This window comes from Alternaria burnsii (assembly GCF_013036055.1).
Source record: "Alternaria burnsii strain CBS107.38 chromosome Unknown 746, whole genome shotgun sequence".
NCBI lineage: Eukaryota > Fungi > Ascomycota > Dothideomycetes > Pleosporales > Pleosporaceae > Alternaria > Alternaria burnsii.
This window is the reverse complement of record NW_024066109.1, coordinates 1338584-1355235: the sequence shown is the minus strand read 5'-3', so window position 1 is coordinate 1355235 and position 16652 is coordinate 1338584. Positions and strand designations below refer to the sequence as shown.

The 16652-nt window shown below is 50.9% G+C and overlaps 7 protein-coding genes across 7 annotated transcripts; 2 read left to right on the top strand and 5 right to left on the bottom strand.

The window, feature by feature from the left end:
* Positions 1-115: 115 nt before the first annotated feature.
* Positions 116-1479, top strand: GT037_003016 (gtpase-activating protein gyp10; the record flags this gene model as incomplete). Its single annotated transcript, XM_038928063.1, has 3 exons — positions 116-332; positions 381-509; positions 560-1479. The coding sequence occupies 3 exons, from the start codon at positions 116-118 to the stop codon at positions 1477-1479; spliced, it is 1266 nt and encodes a 421-aa protein (XP_038789341.1).
* Positions 1480-2381: 902 nt separating this feature from the next.
* On the bottom strand, positions 2382-5070 carry GT037_003015 (uncharacterized protein; the record flags this gene model as incomplete). Its single annotated transcript, XM_038928062.1, has 4 exons — positions 2382-2477; positions 2528-2587; positions 2740-3860; positions 4509-5070. The coding sequence occupies 4 exons, from the start codon at positions 5068-5070 to the stop codon at positions 2382-2384; spliced, it is 1839 nt and encodes a 612-aa protein (XP_038789340.1).
* Positions 5071-5963: 893 nt separating this feature from the next.
* On the bottom strand, positions 5964-6743 carry GT037_003014 (uncharacterized protein; the record flags this gene model as incomplete). Its single annotated transcript, XM_038928061.1, has 1 exon — positions 5964-6743. One exon carries the CDS (start codon positions 6741-6743, stop codon positions 5964-5966), a length of 780 nt encoding a protein of 259 aa, XP_038789339.1.
* A 1243-nt stretch (positions 6744-7986) lies between these two features.
* On the bottom strand, positions 7987-8785 carry GT037_003013 (uncharacterized protein; the record flags this gene model as incomplete). Its single annotated transcript, XM_038928060.1, has 2 exons — positions 7987-8587; positions 8613-8785. The coding sequence occupies 2 exons, from the start codon at positions 8783-8785 to the stop codon at positions 7987-7989; spliced, it is 774 nt and encodes a 257-aa protein (XP_038789338.1).
* An 831-nt stretch (positions 8786-9616) lies between these two features.
* On the top strand, positions 9617-11644 carry GT037_003012 (uncharacterized protein; the record flags this gene model as incomplete). Its single annotated transcript, XM_038928059.1, has 1 exon — positions 9617-11644. The coding sequence occupies one exon, from the start codon at positions 9617-9619 to the stop codon at positions 11642-11644; it is 2028 nt and encodes a 675-aa protein (XP_038789337.1).
* Positions 11645-11870: 226 nt separating this feature from the next.
* On the bottom strand, positions 11871-15258 carry GT037_003011 (ferric-chelate reductase; the record flags this gene model as incomplete). The annotated part of the gene is made up of 4 exons (XM_038928058.1): positions 11871-12566; positions 12628-13537; positions 13586-14024; positions 15039-15258. The coding sequence occupies 4 exons, from the start codon at positions 15256-15258 to the stop codon at positions 11871-11873; spliced, it is 2265 nt and encodes a 754-aa protein (XP_038789336.1).
* A 421-nt stretch (positions 15259-15679) lies between these two features.
* On the bottom strand, positions 15680-16153 carry GT037_003010 (uncharacterized protein; the record flags this gene model as incomplete). The annotated part of the gene is made up of 1 exon (XM_038928057.1): positions 15680-16153. One exon carries the CDS (start codon positions 16151-16153, stop codon positions 15680-15682), a length of 474 nt encoding a protein of 157 aa, XP_038789335.1.
* Between the last annotated feature and the right edge of the window lie 499 nt (positions 16154-16652).

Genomic DNA, 16652 nt, shown 5'->3' with positions numbered 1-16652 from the left:
TCTGCATCTTTTTCTGCGCCCTCCTGCGCATACGAGGCCCACGTTGGCCACGTCATCACGCCGTTGTTCCTTGTTGCTGGATATCGAGGGGACGTTTCGAGATGCGGGCATTGTCATGGCCTCTCGCACTCCCTCCGGCTCCGTGTCGCGCTCAGTGAGCTCTGGCAGCTTACCCTCGCGACACGCCACGCCCGTCTCCCAATTCACGCCTACCGAAAAGGAGAAGGAATCTCTCGTTCGTGCAGCAATTAACAATGGCGACGTCACCGCCCTGGTAGACCTTGCTACCAGCCCGTCTGGCCTCGTCAGCGACACCTTGCGTCGCGCTGCTTGTACGCCTCTACCCGCACAGATTTCCGTATTAGGCTGACACGATGCAGGGCCCCTCTTGCTAGGATGTTCTGATGACGACTTGGGGAAGGAGCCATGGGATCATCTTCCCGAGCACAAGGACGAGCACCAGGTTAGCTTGGACGTTAACCGCGCATTTGTCTACTACCCAAAGAATGGTAAACGCCATGTAAGCTGTTGGTACTTGTCTCTGTGCTAACATGGCCAGAATCCGAGAAGCAGCTTGATCGTCGAAAGCAACAGCTCTCCCAGGTCATCCTCCATGTCCTGCGCCGTCACCCCACACTGTGCTACTTTCAGGGCTACCACGATATCGTGCAGGTCTTCCTACTCGTCCTCGGGCCCAAAGACGCCTCCGCTGCCGTCGCCCGACTAAGCCTCCTACGTATTCGTGACTTCATGCTCTCGTCGCTCGACCCAGCCCTTGCCCAGCTCGAACTGCTGCGACCGATCCTCCGCGCTGCCGATCCCCTTCTGTACGACCATCTCCCCAAGAGCCAGCCTTCATTTGCGCTTGCTGGCACAATTACCATGTTCGCCCACAACATACAGGACTACAAGGATATTACGAGGCTATTCGATTTCTTTTTGGCCCGACATGCTGTCATGCCCATTTATCTCTTTGCAGCCGTGGTGCTGTCCAAGAGAGAAGAGTTGATGGAGTTTGACAAAGAAGATGAGGACATACTCTATGTTATGCTAGGCAAGCTGCCAGAGCCTTTCGACGTCGAGTTTCACATCGCTCGAACCGTTGAACTGTACGAGAGACTACCTCCTGCGTCACTCAACAGTTGGGAGTGGTGGCGCATCTCATCTTCCAGCGTACTCAAGTCGTCTGCAACAAGTGCCAGTCTGCGTCATCTCACATTGGAAGACGGAGAGACGTTTTTCTTGCAACAGGAGCAGGACCTCCGCCGCGAGCAGGCTCTGAGGCGCGCAGCCAAGACGATACAGTACATCAAGCTGCGTATTTGGTACCACCGCCGCAGGTATGGAGCTGTTGGCCTTGCCATAGTGGTAGGTACCTTTGCACTATGGCTTGGCAGAAACGCAGAGCTCAGCACTCGATATCCACTCCTCGGACCGACGGGCGACTATTTGATGAGATTCCTTGGTGGTCCAGCATAAAGAGGGTGAACAAGGAGTCAAGTGTACAACAAAAGTGATTTCGAAGCATAGTCTGGTGCTGAAGAAAAGAGTCAGCGTACTGCACCTTGGCGCAACAAGAGGACAAAAGTTTGATAGAGACATTTGTCTCGAATAGAGGCGTCAGGATGGAATAGCCATTTGGATATACTTTTACCGTTGGCGATACTTCCCTGTCAATTATCATCTATAACAATTGCCACAGTTCCGACCATGCAATTCTAACTTGCTTTCTATGACGCGTTCGACGAGCCGCTGCAGATTGTACTCAAAGTCATAATACCCACAACATGGACGCCAAAACCTCGTTAGCCAATGTCGCGCCGTTTTTCCCTTTTCAATCCTTGGGAGACTCGACACAACTTACTGCACCATGTAACGCGGAAGCCCATGTTTTACAGTACTGCAATTGTCCTGCTTCCGTCAACGCGGACTTTGCCTATGGCATGGTCAGTCATGATTCTTCTCCATCACGTGTCTACCCTCGTTCCTTATCTCGTCCCTTTTATCTTCATGTTTCCTTGTTGAGGGAGAAGACATACCTGCGTGCAAGCCGCAACTTCCAGTTCGCAGATCTTCATACAGGGAATCTATGATAAAAGGGTCGCAGGTGCGGGGGTTCTGACCGTGTTCTTGTAAGGACTGAAGGTTGTTGCTATGGGATTGGTGGTCTGCGTTGATGCGATGACAGAGTCAGATGTCACTATCATGTTAAGATGCGAATTCAGTGAGTAAGTTTTCAATTGTGGCAGAAGACTATATACAAGAATGCTCGCCATGTATAGCAGGCTGTTTGATATACACGCAGCACCTTGCAGCGCACATCAGTCTAAAGGCCATTCGGGTTACCTGGTGAGCAACTCAGAATGCTCCACAACGGCATATTACAGTGTCGGTGAGCCATGGATTAAAGTGTTCAGATCAGGCTCTAGCACTTCGCCATATCCGAGGTGGTATGTGCAGCGATCGCAGTCCTTGCACTATCGTGGAGTCAGCCTTCTTTCTTCAAGGTCAGGAGCGTCCAACCTACATCCCAATCCTCGCACATGCTCTCACGGCACTTCTCCATGTCTTCAAGTTTCGGTGAGCCCTGTCATCGTGTTAGTTCATCCTCCGCAGGGCAAGTTTACCCCCAGTCTGCCATTGTAGGAATGAGAACGTTAGAAAGTGGATGAAGAGAGCACTTACAGCTGAACAGTACATGTACCGCATAAATTCGCAACTACTGACGGTCTCACATACCCTGTTGTCAGGATAGAGATACTTCGGGAAGCCTATGCAGTCCATGTTCCCCTTGGGGTATTCAGGCGTAGGCCCAACAGGCTGGCAGGCACCGGCCCTGTGGCACTGAATCGGCTCTTGCCATGCGCCGTTGATGCAAACAAACATGAACCGACGGTGGGTATCGCAGGCATAATCACCGTGGGTGCACTGAGTGCTATTGGTCTGACGCTCGAACTTTGGTGGATCTATGCTTCCTGTCCCACAGTGCGCTTGACCTGGCCTGTCGGTCTTGCAATCACCGGGGGTGGTGCATTTCTTCTCGGTGTGGTACACTCCATCTTTGCCGCATAGCTGAAGGGCATATGCGTCAGAGTCGCACTTCCTATCCCCCGGCACGCATAGCTCTGGTACCACGGACGGGAAAGGTGGTTCTACCCAGCATTGCGCGACGTCGTCACGCTTGACGCACTTGGACGGATTGGGACACATTGTCGGTTTCCAGCTGTTCTGTTCGCACGATTGAAGAACATTGCCCAAGCAGCGAGACTCGCCAGTCCTACACCATTCGGGTATTGCCGCGGGAAAACGTAGAATGAGAAGTGTGGACGCAACGACCAGTTGACAACGAGCATCCTTGTATTCTGCGCGACACTTTTCAGTATCGCTACAGCTTTCGATTTTGACCCAAGCGTTTTCGGTACTACACATCTCAACTTGTTTTCCGCTGCATCGCCTCTCGCCAGCAGTGATGCAATGCTCGAAAACACTTGGGGTACCTTTAGGGATGTATGACCTTGATTCAAAGTTTTTCGAAGGAGAACGTGTAGGCGGCATGTCGTTGATGAAGGGAGCCCGAGCAATGGCCTGGTGTGAAGATCGTAGGCACGGTTCGACAACACAATCTTGCTCAGTACATTGGCCGGGAGCGTCGGGGTCATGGGCATCGATCGTGCAGAACTCAGTGTCGCTACATGCTCGGATAGGCACATAGTTGCCCAAAGGATCACATTCTTCCACGGTGTTGTCATGGCAGCGCTGAGTACCTGTCTTACACGGAGTCTCTGGAAGTGGGATTCTAAAAGAGAAAACTGTTGGCAGAATAGTGACAACAGTCACGAGAATATCGAAGATTCGCATCTCTGGTGAACGTGTTCAATGAGGGGGGGATTGGTAGCGAGTAAGAGTTGGCAGTAAAAAAGGCCAGAAAGAAGGGTGTGCGAATGGAGCTTGGTGTTCGAGAGAACGCATTGATGTAATCAAAGAGAAACGGAGAGAACGGGGAGAGTCGTTGGCGGTGAAAGAGTGAGCGTTTGTTGAGGCAGGTGAGGCAGGTGATAGGTGGGTCTTAGGTTATAGGGAATGAGCTCCTCGGAGACAATCAACGCCCAGGTTATGACTCGAGCAGGCTCATTAAGTATCCAAATGCTGTCTACCAGGAAAGTTAGTATTAGAGTCACATCATGCAGTTTCCCGTGCGAAACATGATTGTGCAGTTGTGCCACGCCGTAAATGGTATATTTGAAGTGTTTGTCGGCCTGCGACCTTTCTGTTGGGGGAACTCCGCCTAGCGCCTTGCATAAAGCTCATGTCATGTTGTAGGGAATTATACTAAGAATTATAGCAGCCTGGCCTCTTGACTTTAGCCACTGCATGTTTTTCGGCCAGGTGTTGGCCCGCATGGACGCCTTTAGTCGAGCTTTAGACAATGTCGGCCTCTTATTTCGGGCCTGTGCCATAACCAGCATCGTTCTTGGGGTCCTCTGCCAACAACTGTGCGCTGTATACACGCTTGTAGTCCTGCTCACTCCAGCCCTGTTGTTGAGCGAGACCGCTTAGGCTCAGGCCTCGTGACCTAGTTTTCTTGATCGAATCTCCCTGCGGGGCACCGACAGGTGTTGATCCATAGTTAAGCGGGACTACTCCCTGACCGGGGGGTGGGAAGGGGGTTGTGCCTGAAGGCGACGCGACTGTCTGGCCAGCAGTGACGTTCTCGGGTGTTTCAGAGTCAGCAGAGAAGTCTGACGAGACGGATGCTTGTTGCGCTCGCTTCAGTGCGTTCTCGTAGTTGGCCGAGCTTGCTCTAGCCATACCGGGTCGGCGGTAGCCAGTGTAAGCCCTAACAGCTTCAGGTGGCCCATTATCTGTGGTTCTCTCGTTTCCTCCACCAGCGCCCATCAGCGGCAGTAGACGTGGGTCGGGAGCTGCTGAGTCGGTCTGCGAGACGCTATTGGAAGTGAAGGCAGCTTCAGCTTCAGTACGTGTATTAGGTGTGAGGCCGGATGGGGTAAAGGCTCCCGATGAAAGGAAGGAGCCTTCGGTGGGCGGCATGAGAGATGGTCGTGGGCTCATAATGAAGATGGTGTATCACTGCGAGGTCTTGGTGTGAGCTGGCACATTCCGCCCATTGGCTGCGCGTATGAACGTACGTGAAATGTGTAGACTAAACTTTGGAAGATCTGGTAGCGCGTATCGTGACGGTAGTGTGATTGGTGGGTATTGCTTCCCTGTTCGTCGGACAGTTAGCAGAGTGGTTCCCCGAAGGACCGCAGAGACACCATACCAAACGCTCAGGGTTCTTGGATATGCAGGTGTAGTAAGAGAATTGTAATTCTTCGTTGTCGCCTCCCTTAAGCGACTGCTATCTATTTGAACAATAGCGGCTGATGCTATGCCATCATACCTTGGCGGGTGACGTCTTTTCAGGGTCCAGACTTGCGGGGCCCCTAACCGTACAGGGCAGCCGTCCGCGCTGCTCAATCAACGATGCTGTCGATTGCAACCAGCCGCAAGGGTTTTGCTGATCGCTTACCTACTTGATGTGGAGCGGCCTTTGTGCAATAGGCGGGAATGGTCCGGTTGCAAGCTCTGAGCGGAGGCAAGACGTTTACCATGCATGTGACGGTGCGTTAGGGCGTTGTTGACTTTCGGAACACGGGACATGGGTGAGTATTGATTCTATTAACTTCAATTGAATATCCACCCGCTGTCTACCTACTCCCATTACTACGAGATCGAAACCCTAAACCCCTGATGTTTTTAAACATTAACTCGGATACAGCATACGGCCACTGCGCCGAATAACATAATCTTGCCCTCGGAATATCAGGACCGTCACGACGAAACTGCGAAGCCATGAGACAGTATCTAAGATGATGTCAGCGGGGAACTTCGGTAGCAACTGAGTCGAAATCGCATGACATACAGCAGTGCTTTGGCCGCAGAATCGTTCAACGCATGTTGACCTAAAGGTTGGAGTGGCAAACACCAATGGCCGCCTCGACGGTAGCAGTAGCCTTGGAGCTGCACGCGACGAGGTCAGAGATAGCAACCGAGACATCAATGCCGACCTTGGCTCCAACAATGGGGAGATCAATATCGACATTGGCTTCGATGGCGGCGAAATCAATGCCAGCGCAAGTAGCGATAGCACCGAAACCCATCAACCGAGCGGCAATGACGCAAGTACCACACCCCGTGTTTTGGGAGCAACCTGATCTGGCTGATTTTATACGGGCATCGAGGGAGGCCAGAATTTGGCGTTCAACGCGACGAACGGATTCAAAAGCGTCAGTGACCTCGACTTTGTTGGTTACGACTGCCGGTGCAAGCTGGCGGCGTGCGGTCTCCGGAGCGATCATAGCAGAGAGCTCGACCGAGATGTCAGTGAAGACAATTTGTTTAATTGGAGCAGGCCAAGCTTCGACGACTCCAACAGGCTGCTGAAGGATAGCGGTCCAGTCTTCGACCTTGATCGTGGCAAAGTCGTCGGTGTTGAGTAGGTTGACCATCGCATTGGTTGGAACGTCGCATTGCTCGGCAAGGTCCTCAATTCGTACCGCGCCTACGGAGACGTCAACGTCGACATCGATATCGGCGGATGCGTCGATGTTGGCAGATGCGTCGACGTTGGCAGATGCGTCGATGTTGACAGATGCGTCGACGCTGGCAGATGCATTAACGCTAACAGCTGTTGCCATACTGGCAGTAGCCAGAAGCAGGATCTTGACGAATGAAGCAGTCATTGTGACTTGAATTAGTTAACGAGAGTTGTAATTAGGGTAAGGAGTGAAAAGGGTGGGTGAGATGCTTGAAAGAGAGTAGTAGTGAGATAGTGTTTAAAAGGTATGCGCTTCTCACCTTTTATAAGTCTCACGGCTTCACCAAACATAACTCGCCGTCCTCCGTGACTATCAGAACACGGCGTTCGCTGTCGGGCCCGGAGTGAGTAATTTGCGACACAGTGCTAACCATCTCACAGAAATTTGTTCTATTGAGTTCAAGATACGATGTCAGCAATGGTGAGAGCATACCAAGCCTACAATCATTGCCTAAGGAAGTAACAGCATCAGCCCTAAGGACGGAACGACTCATGTTCTCTCCGAAAGTGGCTCACTCCAGACAAAAGTAGATCTATCAAGCAATGGCATTCAGGCACCAAGCGAACAGACGATGCCAGAAGAGGCAATTGAATTGACACCAAGGACTTGGACTACTAACCCGAAGGGCAATTAGATACCAGACGTCAGCGATGGGTATGGTCTAGTCTCCCCTGACTGCCTCAAACGCTCCAGAACAGATCAGCCCAGTTGCCCACATCAGGGGCGGCCCGAACAGACCGGTCCGATAACTCCGACCTATCCGTACAACTGGATCGGTTCGTCCGTCTAGATCTGTCAGACTGTCCAGGCCGGGCCGATCACGGCCTTAAGAAGTTTCCAGCCCACATTGCTCCTGTCTCTGCCAAGCACGCGACGTCGCATTTCACATCTTGTATCTGCCATAATATATCTGCATATCTGTGGTTGAGATTAATTAGCCTCATGTAAAGTCTTTTTAGTTTGGTGAAAGCCTTTTTGTCACATTCTTAACATACTCGGCTTCACTTGCTCAAATTAGTCCTCGTCGTATTCGGTGAACGGGACTCCAACGTCAGCATCTGATACCTGTAAGGCTTTGGGTAGGGTACCTAATTAGTTTCTGAAAGGGCTTAGGCTAATGACGTCTTGGTCCAGTAAGTCAGCAACACTAACATGTCTTTACGGATCTGTCAACGGTACACCAGTAATGATTGTTGCATTTCACTATTTATGGTAAGGAGCGTCTATAGCACCGGTAATGACTGGCTGAATGAAACATGAGAAGTTACAATTTGGTACAACATCAAGAGATCCAACATCCCAATAACTACCCTCAAGGCGATACCGATCATCTTCAAGGTCATAGACCAAGCCGCGCGCGTCCAGTATCGAAGAAGAATCTTCGAATCTACAAGACCATTTTGTGGCCTTGGCGTATGTGATCACGAAGTTTGTCCAGGCGGTAAAACTTCATGTCACAGTCGTCGACAATGCACTTTAGTATAGGGTCTTGATGCTTCCGCATGTGGCGGCGGTAATCGCCAGCGCGGCGGAAGGTCTTGGTGCAACCATCAACGGTGCAGCTGATGCGCGTCTCGGCAGTGCGGTGACGAGCGTTGGCACGTGCACCAGAAGGCCGGTTAGGTGGTGCAGCCACGTTCATCTGCGCAGCAGTAGCTGGAGCAATGGTTTGGAAAGCATAACCCGTTCCTGCTGCAGGGTACGGAGGCTGAATCGGGAAAAAGTCGGGCTGCGAAGGCAATGGCATCGATGTCAAGAAGCTGTCATCCATCGAAGGAGCACCGAAATCATCGAAGGCAAAGTTACTGAACACACTAGCATCTCCGGTATATGGGTAAAAACTGCCGTTGGTGTTGTATGGATCCGAGGGGCCAAGGAATTCTTGAGTAAGAGCCTCAAGCACAGAATAGGTGCCAAGTTCTTGCGGGTATACATGGCCCGAGCGCAGGCCTGTCTGCGAGAGTCCAGGACCTTGCGAAAAGGCATAACTGCATGATGTTAAAAAAAAATTACCTCTGATTGGCTACGCCACGGAGTGTCTGTGCGCTCGCGGCTGCAGTTGACGTAGCCAGCTGAATGTCCTGCCAGCTGAAGGCAGATCGTCTATCTTCGTCGAGGAACTCCATGTCGAGGTTGATATTGTCGCGCGATCTCGTAGGAGATGGTTGCTGATACTGGTGGTTCATGGTCGTGAATAATGTTCGTGAGTGGAATGACAAAGCCGTGGAGGAAGGCGCGAGCAGTGCACTGTGGCTGGTTCTTGTAGGCGACGATGGCTGTCAGAGCGACGAACAGAAGCTGTGGATAAGAGGGAGTAGGAAGGAAGAGTCAGGAAGACACTCAGATGGAGAGCGCTAGGTACACACACAACAAAAGGCAACATGGTCAGTCAAAGGGCGGCCAATAGCGCAACGCTGTTGCGAAGGGCGCCTGTTCGCCGAATGATTGGTTGGTTATCGTAAGCCTCAGCCTGCACACCTTTAAAAGGCTTCATCTAAGGCGGTAGTTCTTGACGTGAATAGGCATCTAAGGCCTACATACGACATCGGTCTTCAGACTATGGACTGGAGCGAAGTCTTTCGTTGCAATCAATGCTCTAAAGCTTTCAACACTTTGGGCCGCTATAAGTAAGCTTACAACCTACCAGCACCTTGCTCTTTGGTGGACGCTGATATTACAATAGTCAGCATATGAAGACGCACTCAAAGCCGTTCCGATGCGGCGAATGTACTAGAAGCTTTGCTCTGCGTTCTGATCTTACTAGACATGTGCAGGCACGGCACCGACTTGGCGTAGCTCGACATGCATGCCCCATTGTGGGCTGCTCCTTTCGTGTTTCTCGCAAGGACAACATCCGCCAGCATATTCAGAAAAGTCACCCCCAGGTTCAGATCGGTCCTGAAACATCTAAGTCAAGTCGCCGCCGAGCAAGGCCTGATACCACCTGCTCATCAAACACACTTGGAGAATCACCAAGCACTCAGGGCGACGTGTCGTTGGCGAACACCTTGACGTTGATGCAAGCAGCATCAGCAGGTAACATTAGTTCTGTGAAATTCATCATTCAACTAGGCATCAACGTCTCTACACAAGCCGATGATGGCTCTACTGCTTTGCATTGCGCTGCCAGGACCAACCAGGTTGAGATGATTCACCTTCTCGTTTCTTTGGGAGCTCAGTCAGATATTCTCAATAACAATGGAAGGACACCCCTACACGAGGCTGTATCCGGTCGTTGTGTACCCGCGTTCAATGTGCTTGTGGAGAGAACAGCAGATATTACGAAACATGTCCTCCGCGAAACGATAGAGACAGAACAGCATGGACTTTTCCAGCAAGCGTGGGAGATCTGCAATAGAGATATGCTTGGGGCAACCGGGCGTGGACTTTTCGACGTTGCAGCAAGTTCCACGCAGACAGCGAGTATGGCTACACTGTTGTTGCTACCCGATATTACACCAGAGTGGATTCGATACAGCAGAATGCCCACCATATGCCGCATCATCTCGAAAGAACGTATAGCTATGCTGGAGTGTTTGCTAGAATCTACGAAATTGGACCCTATCATCAACAAACCTATTGGCGGTTCGGGTACTGGCAATCTGATTCACTTTGCCGCCGCCCATGGGCGCGCTGGGGTTGTTGGACTTCTTCTCAAGTACAAAATCGTCGACCCAAACCTGGTACCAAAGTTCCGTGGACTCTCACCTATAAACATTGCAGCTTCGCGTGGTCACTTCGAAACTGTGGAAAAGCTGCTTGAATACCCTGGTATCATTCTGGACTCTGGGACGGAGTGGGGAAATTATACAACAAACCCTCTGCTTCTTGCTTGCCGAAAAGGCTATGTGGAGATCGTACAACTGATGCTCAAAATATTCGACGAACGGGGACTTGATGTGAATGATACCAGCGGATCTTTCTACAAAAGAACGCCTTTGCAAACCGCCGTATTCTATGGACACACGGAGATCGTAAAGCTCTTGCTGCTTCGGCAGGATATCGGTGTAAACAAGATCGTCGGAAGTACACGGCTGAGCACGTGTCAGGTAGCAGCATGGCGCGGACACGCTCAAACGTTGGCAGTACTGCTCGAGCATCCTAGGACCGATCAAGGCAACGTCAAAAATGGCCGAGATTCGCTATTATTCGAAGCAGCCAGGGGAGCACATTGGTTGTTAGTTGAGATCTTGCTCGATTATGACGAAGCCTCTCCGCAAGGTACGATACGCGACCTCTCCACCCGAACAAACATTGTAGGAAACCGTATCGATATTCTGGAGAAACTCTTAGTCGATGAAGCATTCCGTGAGCAGTGCACGAAAGATAGAAGAGCGAATTTCTGGCACCGAGCCACAAGAAACAATAGTCTAGAACTCGCGATGCTCCTCCTTGAACACACCCAAAGGAATGCAGGTTTCAACCATTCTGCTTTGGATGTCAACGATAGGGGCAGCAGAGGTGATACGCCGCTACATCTTGCGGTAGAATCTGCAAATATCGGCATCGTAGAGCTCCTACTTCATCACAAGGATATCGACATCAACATCACTCCGAAAGGACGGACTAGGGATTCTGCCTTACAGAGAGCAAAAACGTACAGCCAACAGTCTTGGAGACCTAGGGAAGCGATGATTTACATAAGAGATCTTTTGGAAGCCAATGGGGCTCAGGGCGCGTCGCGCAAACGAAACGACGACACGAACGACCTCGTTCTCCCGTCCTTACTCACCCAAGCGGAAGACTCAAATAATCTCGTACTGCCATCCTCATCCGGGCGTGCGGAGCACAAGGACTCTCATTCAGCCAAGGTAGATGAGAATCTGAGACAGAGCACTCATACGTCATGGGCTTCAATTGTTGGGATCCAAGACAATGGTGTTGGGTCTGGAGAGACGAATAGAGGCGACAATGTGTTGGGCGATATGACCCCTACGTCTTCAGACGACTGGCTGGAAGAAGACCCTGACGTAATTTTCGAGGAGTGGATGCACTTCGACGGTGAGGAGATGATCGAAGATAATCGCTCAGAGATGCTGGATTAGGGAATGTTCTGTAAAGCGCTTGTTGGTTCCGTTTCCCCCCTAGAAGAACGCGTTATGTAGTACTCGAAAGATGCCTTCGCTTGGGTGTAGTAGGTCCGTTCGTCCTACAAGATTCTGAGGAACAGCGAATGATTGAACGCATGCACAAGAAGACTGGTAAAGTACATGTCTATATACATTCTAGGTCAAATATTCACAGCGAAAGTAACCAAGCGTAATCTATCTCTCAACCCATGCGATCATCCCAGACACATGCGACATCGCTCGTCTCGTCGCCCCGCCAGACATTTCCCGGGACATTCTTTGCCGCAACAGCAGCTCTTAGCTGTGTACCTAGATCAGGCGGGCCAGAGCCGATGACTTGGGTTCTTCCCTGTTCGACTGTCTCGCTCATGAAGGTATCGACCAGAGAAGGAACATCAGGACGCGCATTATTTAGCCATGTGATTCTGAAGTTAGGGCACTGACGGCTCAGTTCCTCAACTCGGCGGTCGAAAGGCATGGTGTCAATAGAAGTTGCTTGAGACAGTGAATCGCTGTCACCAAAATCATTGCCTTTGTCCACAGGAGGTTGCCAAGAGGCTTGTTGATGCTTTCTTGGGTCAGGCCGAGTCACAAAGATGTTGATCCTGAAGCGCTTCTTTGACTCAACCGATACTATCGGCGCCTTCTCTAGCTTGTCCTCATTGTAGGGCGAATCTGCTTGGAATCCATCGAGTTGTGACTTCAGATATGCCAACTCAGAGGCAATCCATGCAAGGTTCTCCAGGTGTCGCACAGTCCAGACTAATTCGATGTTGCGCGCGGGGGAAGCGTCGCTTAACGCTTTCATGATAACGGGCAGGGTGTAAGTGATTCCTGTGCCACCAGAGATGGCGAGGATGTTTGAGAAGTCGTCATTCATGATGGCGCTACCACATGGCTAGATGAAGGTATTTGAAGTCAGTGTATGTCTTACATGCAATTCTTACCGAAACACTTACGCCCATCATAATAACTGGGGTCGACGCTTCACGGCGTGGATAGCAGTTGGCGGCCGATTCAGCGAGAGTAGCGAGTTTGGCAGTCTCGCCTTTGCAAGCGCGTATGATGTAAGTATGGCTCTGAATTGGGGAGGAGCTCGTAGGGTTGGATGCCGGGGTGAAAGGATGCGATTGCCAGATGTTGAGCGCAGGAAACGTGAGGTAGAAGTGTTGCCCGATTTCCCACGCTCTATGGGGGTGAGCAAATGTCATCCTTACGATAGTTCCGGTTGGATCTTTAAATGTCTCCATGGTTGCAGGAATAGAGCGGAAGCCGAAACCAAGACCTCCATCTTTGTACCCAGTGTGTATGAGCCAGGTGCGAAGTGTGCGCACCACGAGGTCGAACCCCATAATGGCCAAAGACGCGATCATCCAACATGACAGTTTCTCCCAATGGCCCCAGCAAGCCCCCAGATAAAGGCCAGCGACGACGAGATGTGATTTGCGGAAGAACTCATAACCCGTCCAGCGGATTACTGGCCTGAGACTGAAGACGAATAAGAATGTGATGAACCCTTGCGCGACACAGCCCCAGATCATGTACTTCTGACTGATCCATTCGTTGTACGTTGTTGGTTGTGGCTGGTATAGCTTTCCTTCGACAATGGTCCAGATAATGGCATGTACGAACGATTGGACAAGGATGATGCGGCCCGTCCAGCGGTGCAAGAAGTTGAAGCTCTGATATGGAATGCCGGTAAGCATACTCAGAATAGAGTCGCGGCTACAGAGGGCGATAGTCAGAGGAGTCAAAGCGAATGCAAAGGCACCAACGCGATCGGCAAAGCCGCCAATGCCGCTTCGGGTGTTGTGCAAGTTTGTGTTTTTGATAGGTGTGATCCAAGTTTTGTAAGTGATACCGGCAAATCTTTTGAAAGTCAGTCGTATTGTATTTGTCATTGGAACCTTGACTCACGAGAAGGCTGTTAGGTAAGCACATAGCAACGCTAAGATCAGAACCTGCAGCCTTGTAGTATATTTGAATACTTTTGAGCATTCAGGCATGAGGTGCCGGCGTATGGTAGAGGACCCCAGACTGACTAGACGGTACAAGAGGCTCTGCTTCACACCATCCCTTCTTTGTGGTCGAACCAGTCGAGACAAGAGCGTCAGAAGTAAGAGCGCGCCGAGGACAGCCCATAGAATGAAGGTGAAAATCATCGAGGTGTAGTGATTGCCGTAAACGGCATCGAGATACTCACACGATCCAGCATCGTTTGTGCATGGAAAATTGCGGACCGCATAGCCCCAGTAGTCGATTGTATATTCAACATCAGAATCGGTTTGTATGTGACGGGCGGCCAGCACGTTATCGGTAGAGTTGGAAAACATCGTAATGAGAGGACGCAGCACAGCTGCAAAGGAAGAAGAATAAGAATAGGAAAGAAAGGTATGGTACGGTCAAATACACAGTGACATCGTGATGGTATAGATGAGGAGGATGTCCAGTTAATAACCTAACACTGCACCCAAATTTCGCGGGTTCCACTACGTAATTGGACCAAGCCTTGTCGTGCGGTTGGCAAGATGTGGGTTCCGCTGTCAGGTTCCTTCGAGTCGAACGTCCAATCGTATTTTGTCCGTTCCTGGCCCTGAGACAAGACGTTACCCACATACCCGTACTCATGGCACCGATTGTTTAGGAGCGCGGAACGAACACCCGGAACAACATGGAGCTGCCGATAAAAAGAAAGTCGTGGTAGACGGCTTTGGTGAGGTCGCACGAGGACCTTGATACTACGATGCGACACATGCGTCAGGCGGCTGACGGAAATGTCGATGAATCTTTCGAGTGGGTTCCCGATCTTGGTGAAGACAGCTGAAATATTGAGCATAGGAGCAGACCACAAGTGGGTTTCTTCCCTATCCCTCGATCTTTACAATTGCTTTGCGTAAGCACATACCTTTGACACTTTGGCGCTTCTACCGTGCATTCGCATATCGCAGGGACCCGAATGTGCGCAATCCCATAGGAAACCCAGTGGTTGGTTCTCGATCCGGCTACCATATTTGTGACAGCGGCATAGTAGCGGGGCGATGCTGGTGGTTTGACGATGGAAGGGAAACGTGAAACAGGCGGGAGGTGCCTGTGCCTGTGCTTCGGCTATCGGCAACGAACGGTGGCGCTACGGCTATATACGACTAAGTGTCGCGTCATCCATAATTTACATACCACGCCGCAGATACAGCTATTACACGCATCTCAACGTTGCAGTACTTTCATCTCATATGGATTCCTTACTGATATTCCGAGCTCATGTCGTGCTCACCGGCAGTATTCCTTCGCAACGTCTGTGGCTGCTCCGATGCAACGCATCGACTGCTCATACCACCATCCCTCTCTTGCCTATCAAGAGACTCTTAGTCACCTTGGCCTGCATCTTCAGGTATGATTTCTCGCTGATCTGAGGCATCAACACGGTGCTGCTGTCCCATGGGTCTGAGCCATAGGTGGCTCGTATCGTCATCTAGCCGCTCGAATCCATCATCGCTCACTACCCTCACACCAGCGGACTTCGATTCGGTGTTCGCAGACTTCTTCCCTAAGCCATAAGGTGTTGGTGTAGATTGGCGGAGGAGTGGACGCATCAGGGGAACACAGGCAAGAGCCACGGCAAGACAGGGCTCTAGACAGCTGAAAATATTGGCTCTCGGGATTGTGAAGGCAATATCTGGAAAGTCCATACTGGACAAGACAGAGATGCGAAGAGCGCTGATGATGCACGTACTGTTTCCGTTAGACCATGGTTCGGACTGACATCTTGCTGCAACTTGCAAGATACCCAGGCCAAAACGGTAACGAGGGCCACTCTCTTGTACATAGCCATCTGGAGGTGGTACAGAGCGTGCATGGGTAAGAGAAGCACTACAACATCAGTGACGACGTTGATGACTCCACTGATCGTGAACTACATGGCCTGGTCGCCGCAAGTTCCTCCAGGAATCGTTTTGTCCCAATTGAATGCGATAGGCCGGCAGATCGAACAGTCAGCAAGAATTGTTCCGATCGTCAAGCAATAAGGATAGCCATGGTTACGTAGGAGCCCCAAACAACCCATCGAATTGGGAAAATGAAAACAGACAGAGTAAGGATCGACATCTTGGCACAAGCGAGGCTGAGAACCCAGAGAAACTGCAAGGGTATAACGATCTGCGAGAGCTTGGTGAAAGGTTCCAGGCCGTATTCTGCTACGATGTCCTTAACGTGCCCGTAGCCAATGCCAGCGAGGAAGACACCAGTGATGCTGATTGCTTGCAAGCCAACGGCGAAAATCTCGACCTGATTAGTGGTAGTCACAATTGCTAACTCTAGGCTTCTTACACAGACAGTGATGATGAGATAGTCGGCGGGTGTCCATCTTTTGCGGGCAATCTCATGGGCAGTCAAGCGCAAGACAACGGCGAGGACGGCAAGAAAGGAGAAAGAGAATGCCACACCTAGGACAGTCTTTTGGTCATGAGTATCGACAGGAAATATGGCCATGTTGTGCAGACCCTCCAAAGCTTGAAGGGCCGTTCTCTCCCCCAGTTTGAGCGCTTAATCTGACTAGTACATCACCCACACCACTAAAGGTGCGACTACAGGAGTCCCATCCAGCTAGATTCCTCTCGGATATCTTGTCAAGCGTCGTATATCTCATGCTGGTCGGATGCGCAACAGTTATCTTCTCGTGCAAAAGACCACAGATAGATCTGTGTATGTCATCCTGGTCGAATCTGCGCATTCCGCTCCCGGACCGGGAGGAAGAGACGGGCCTACTGCAAAGACACCGAATAATGCGTGTGATGTGACATGAAGAATCTCGCCATCCGTATTCCGAGCATGTTCATACAGGGGATTCTCTGCCCTATCTCAAATTACGAGATATCTCATGGCTGCTAACAAGTAGTCCCTCGATAGCCCAAGAAGGTCTTCGATATTCCCAACTTTCATTTTAGGAGCGATGGCGGTACCTGCAATGTCAGTCTAGTTGAATGCAAAA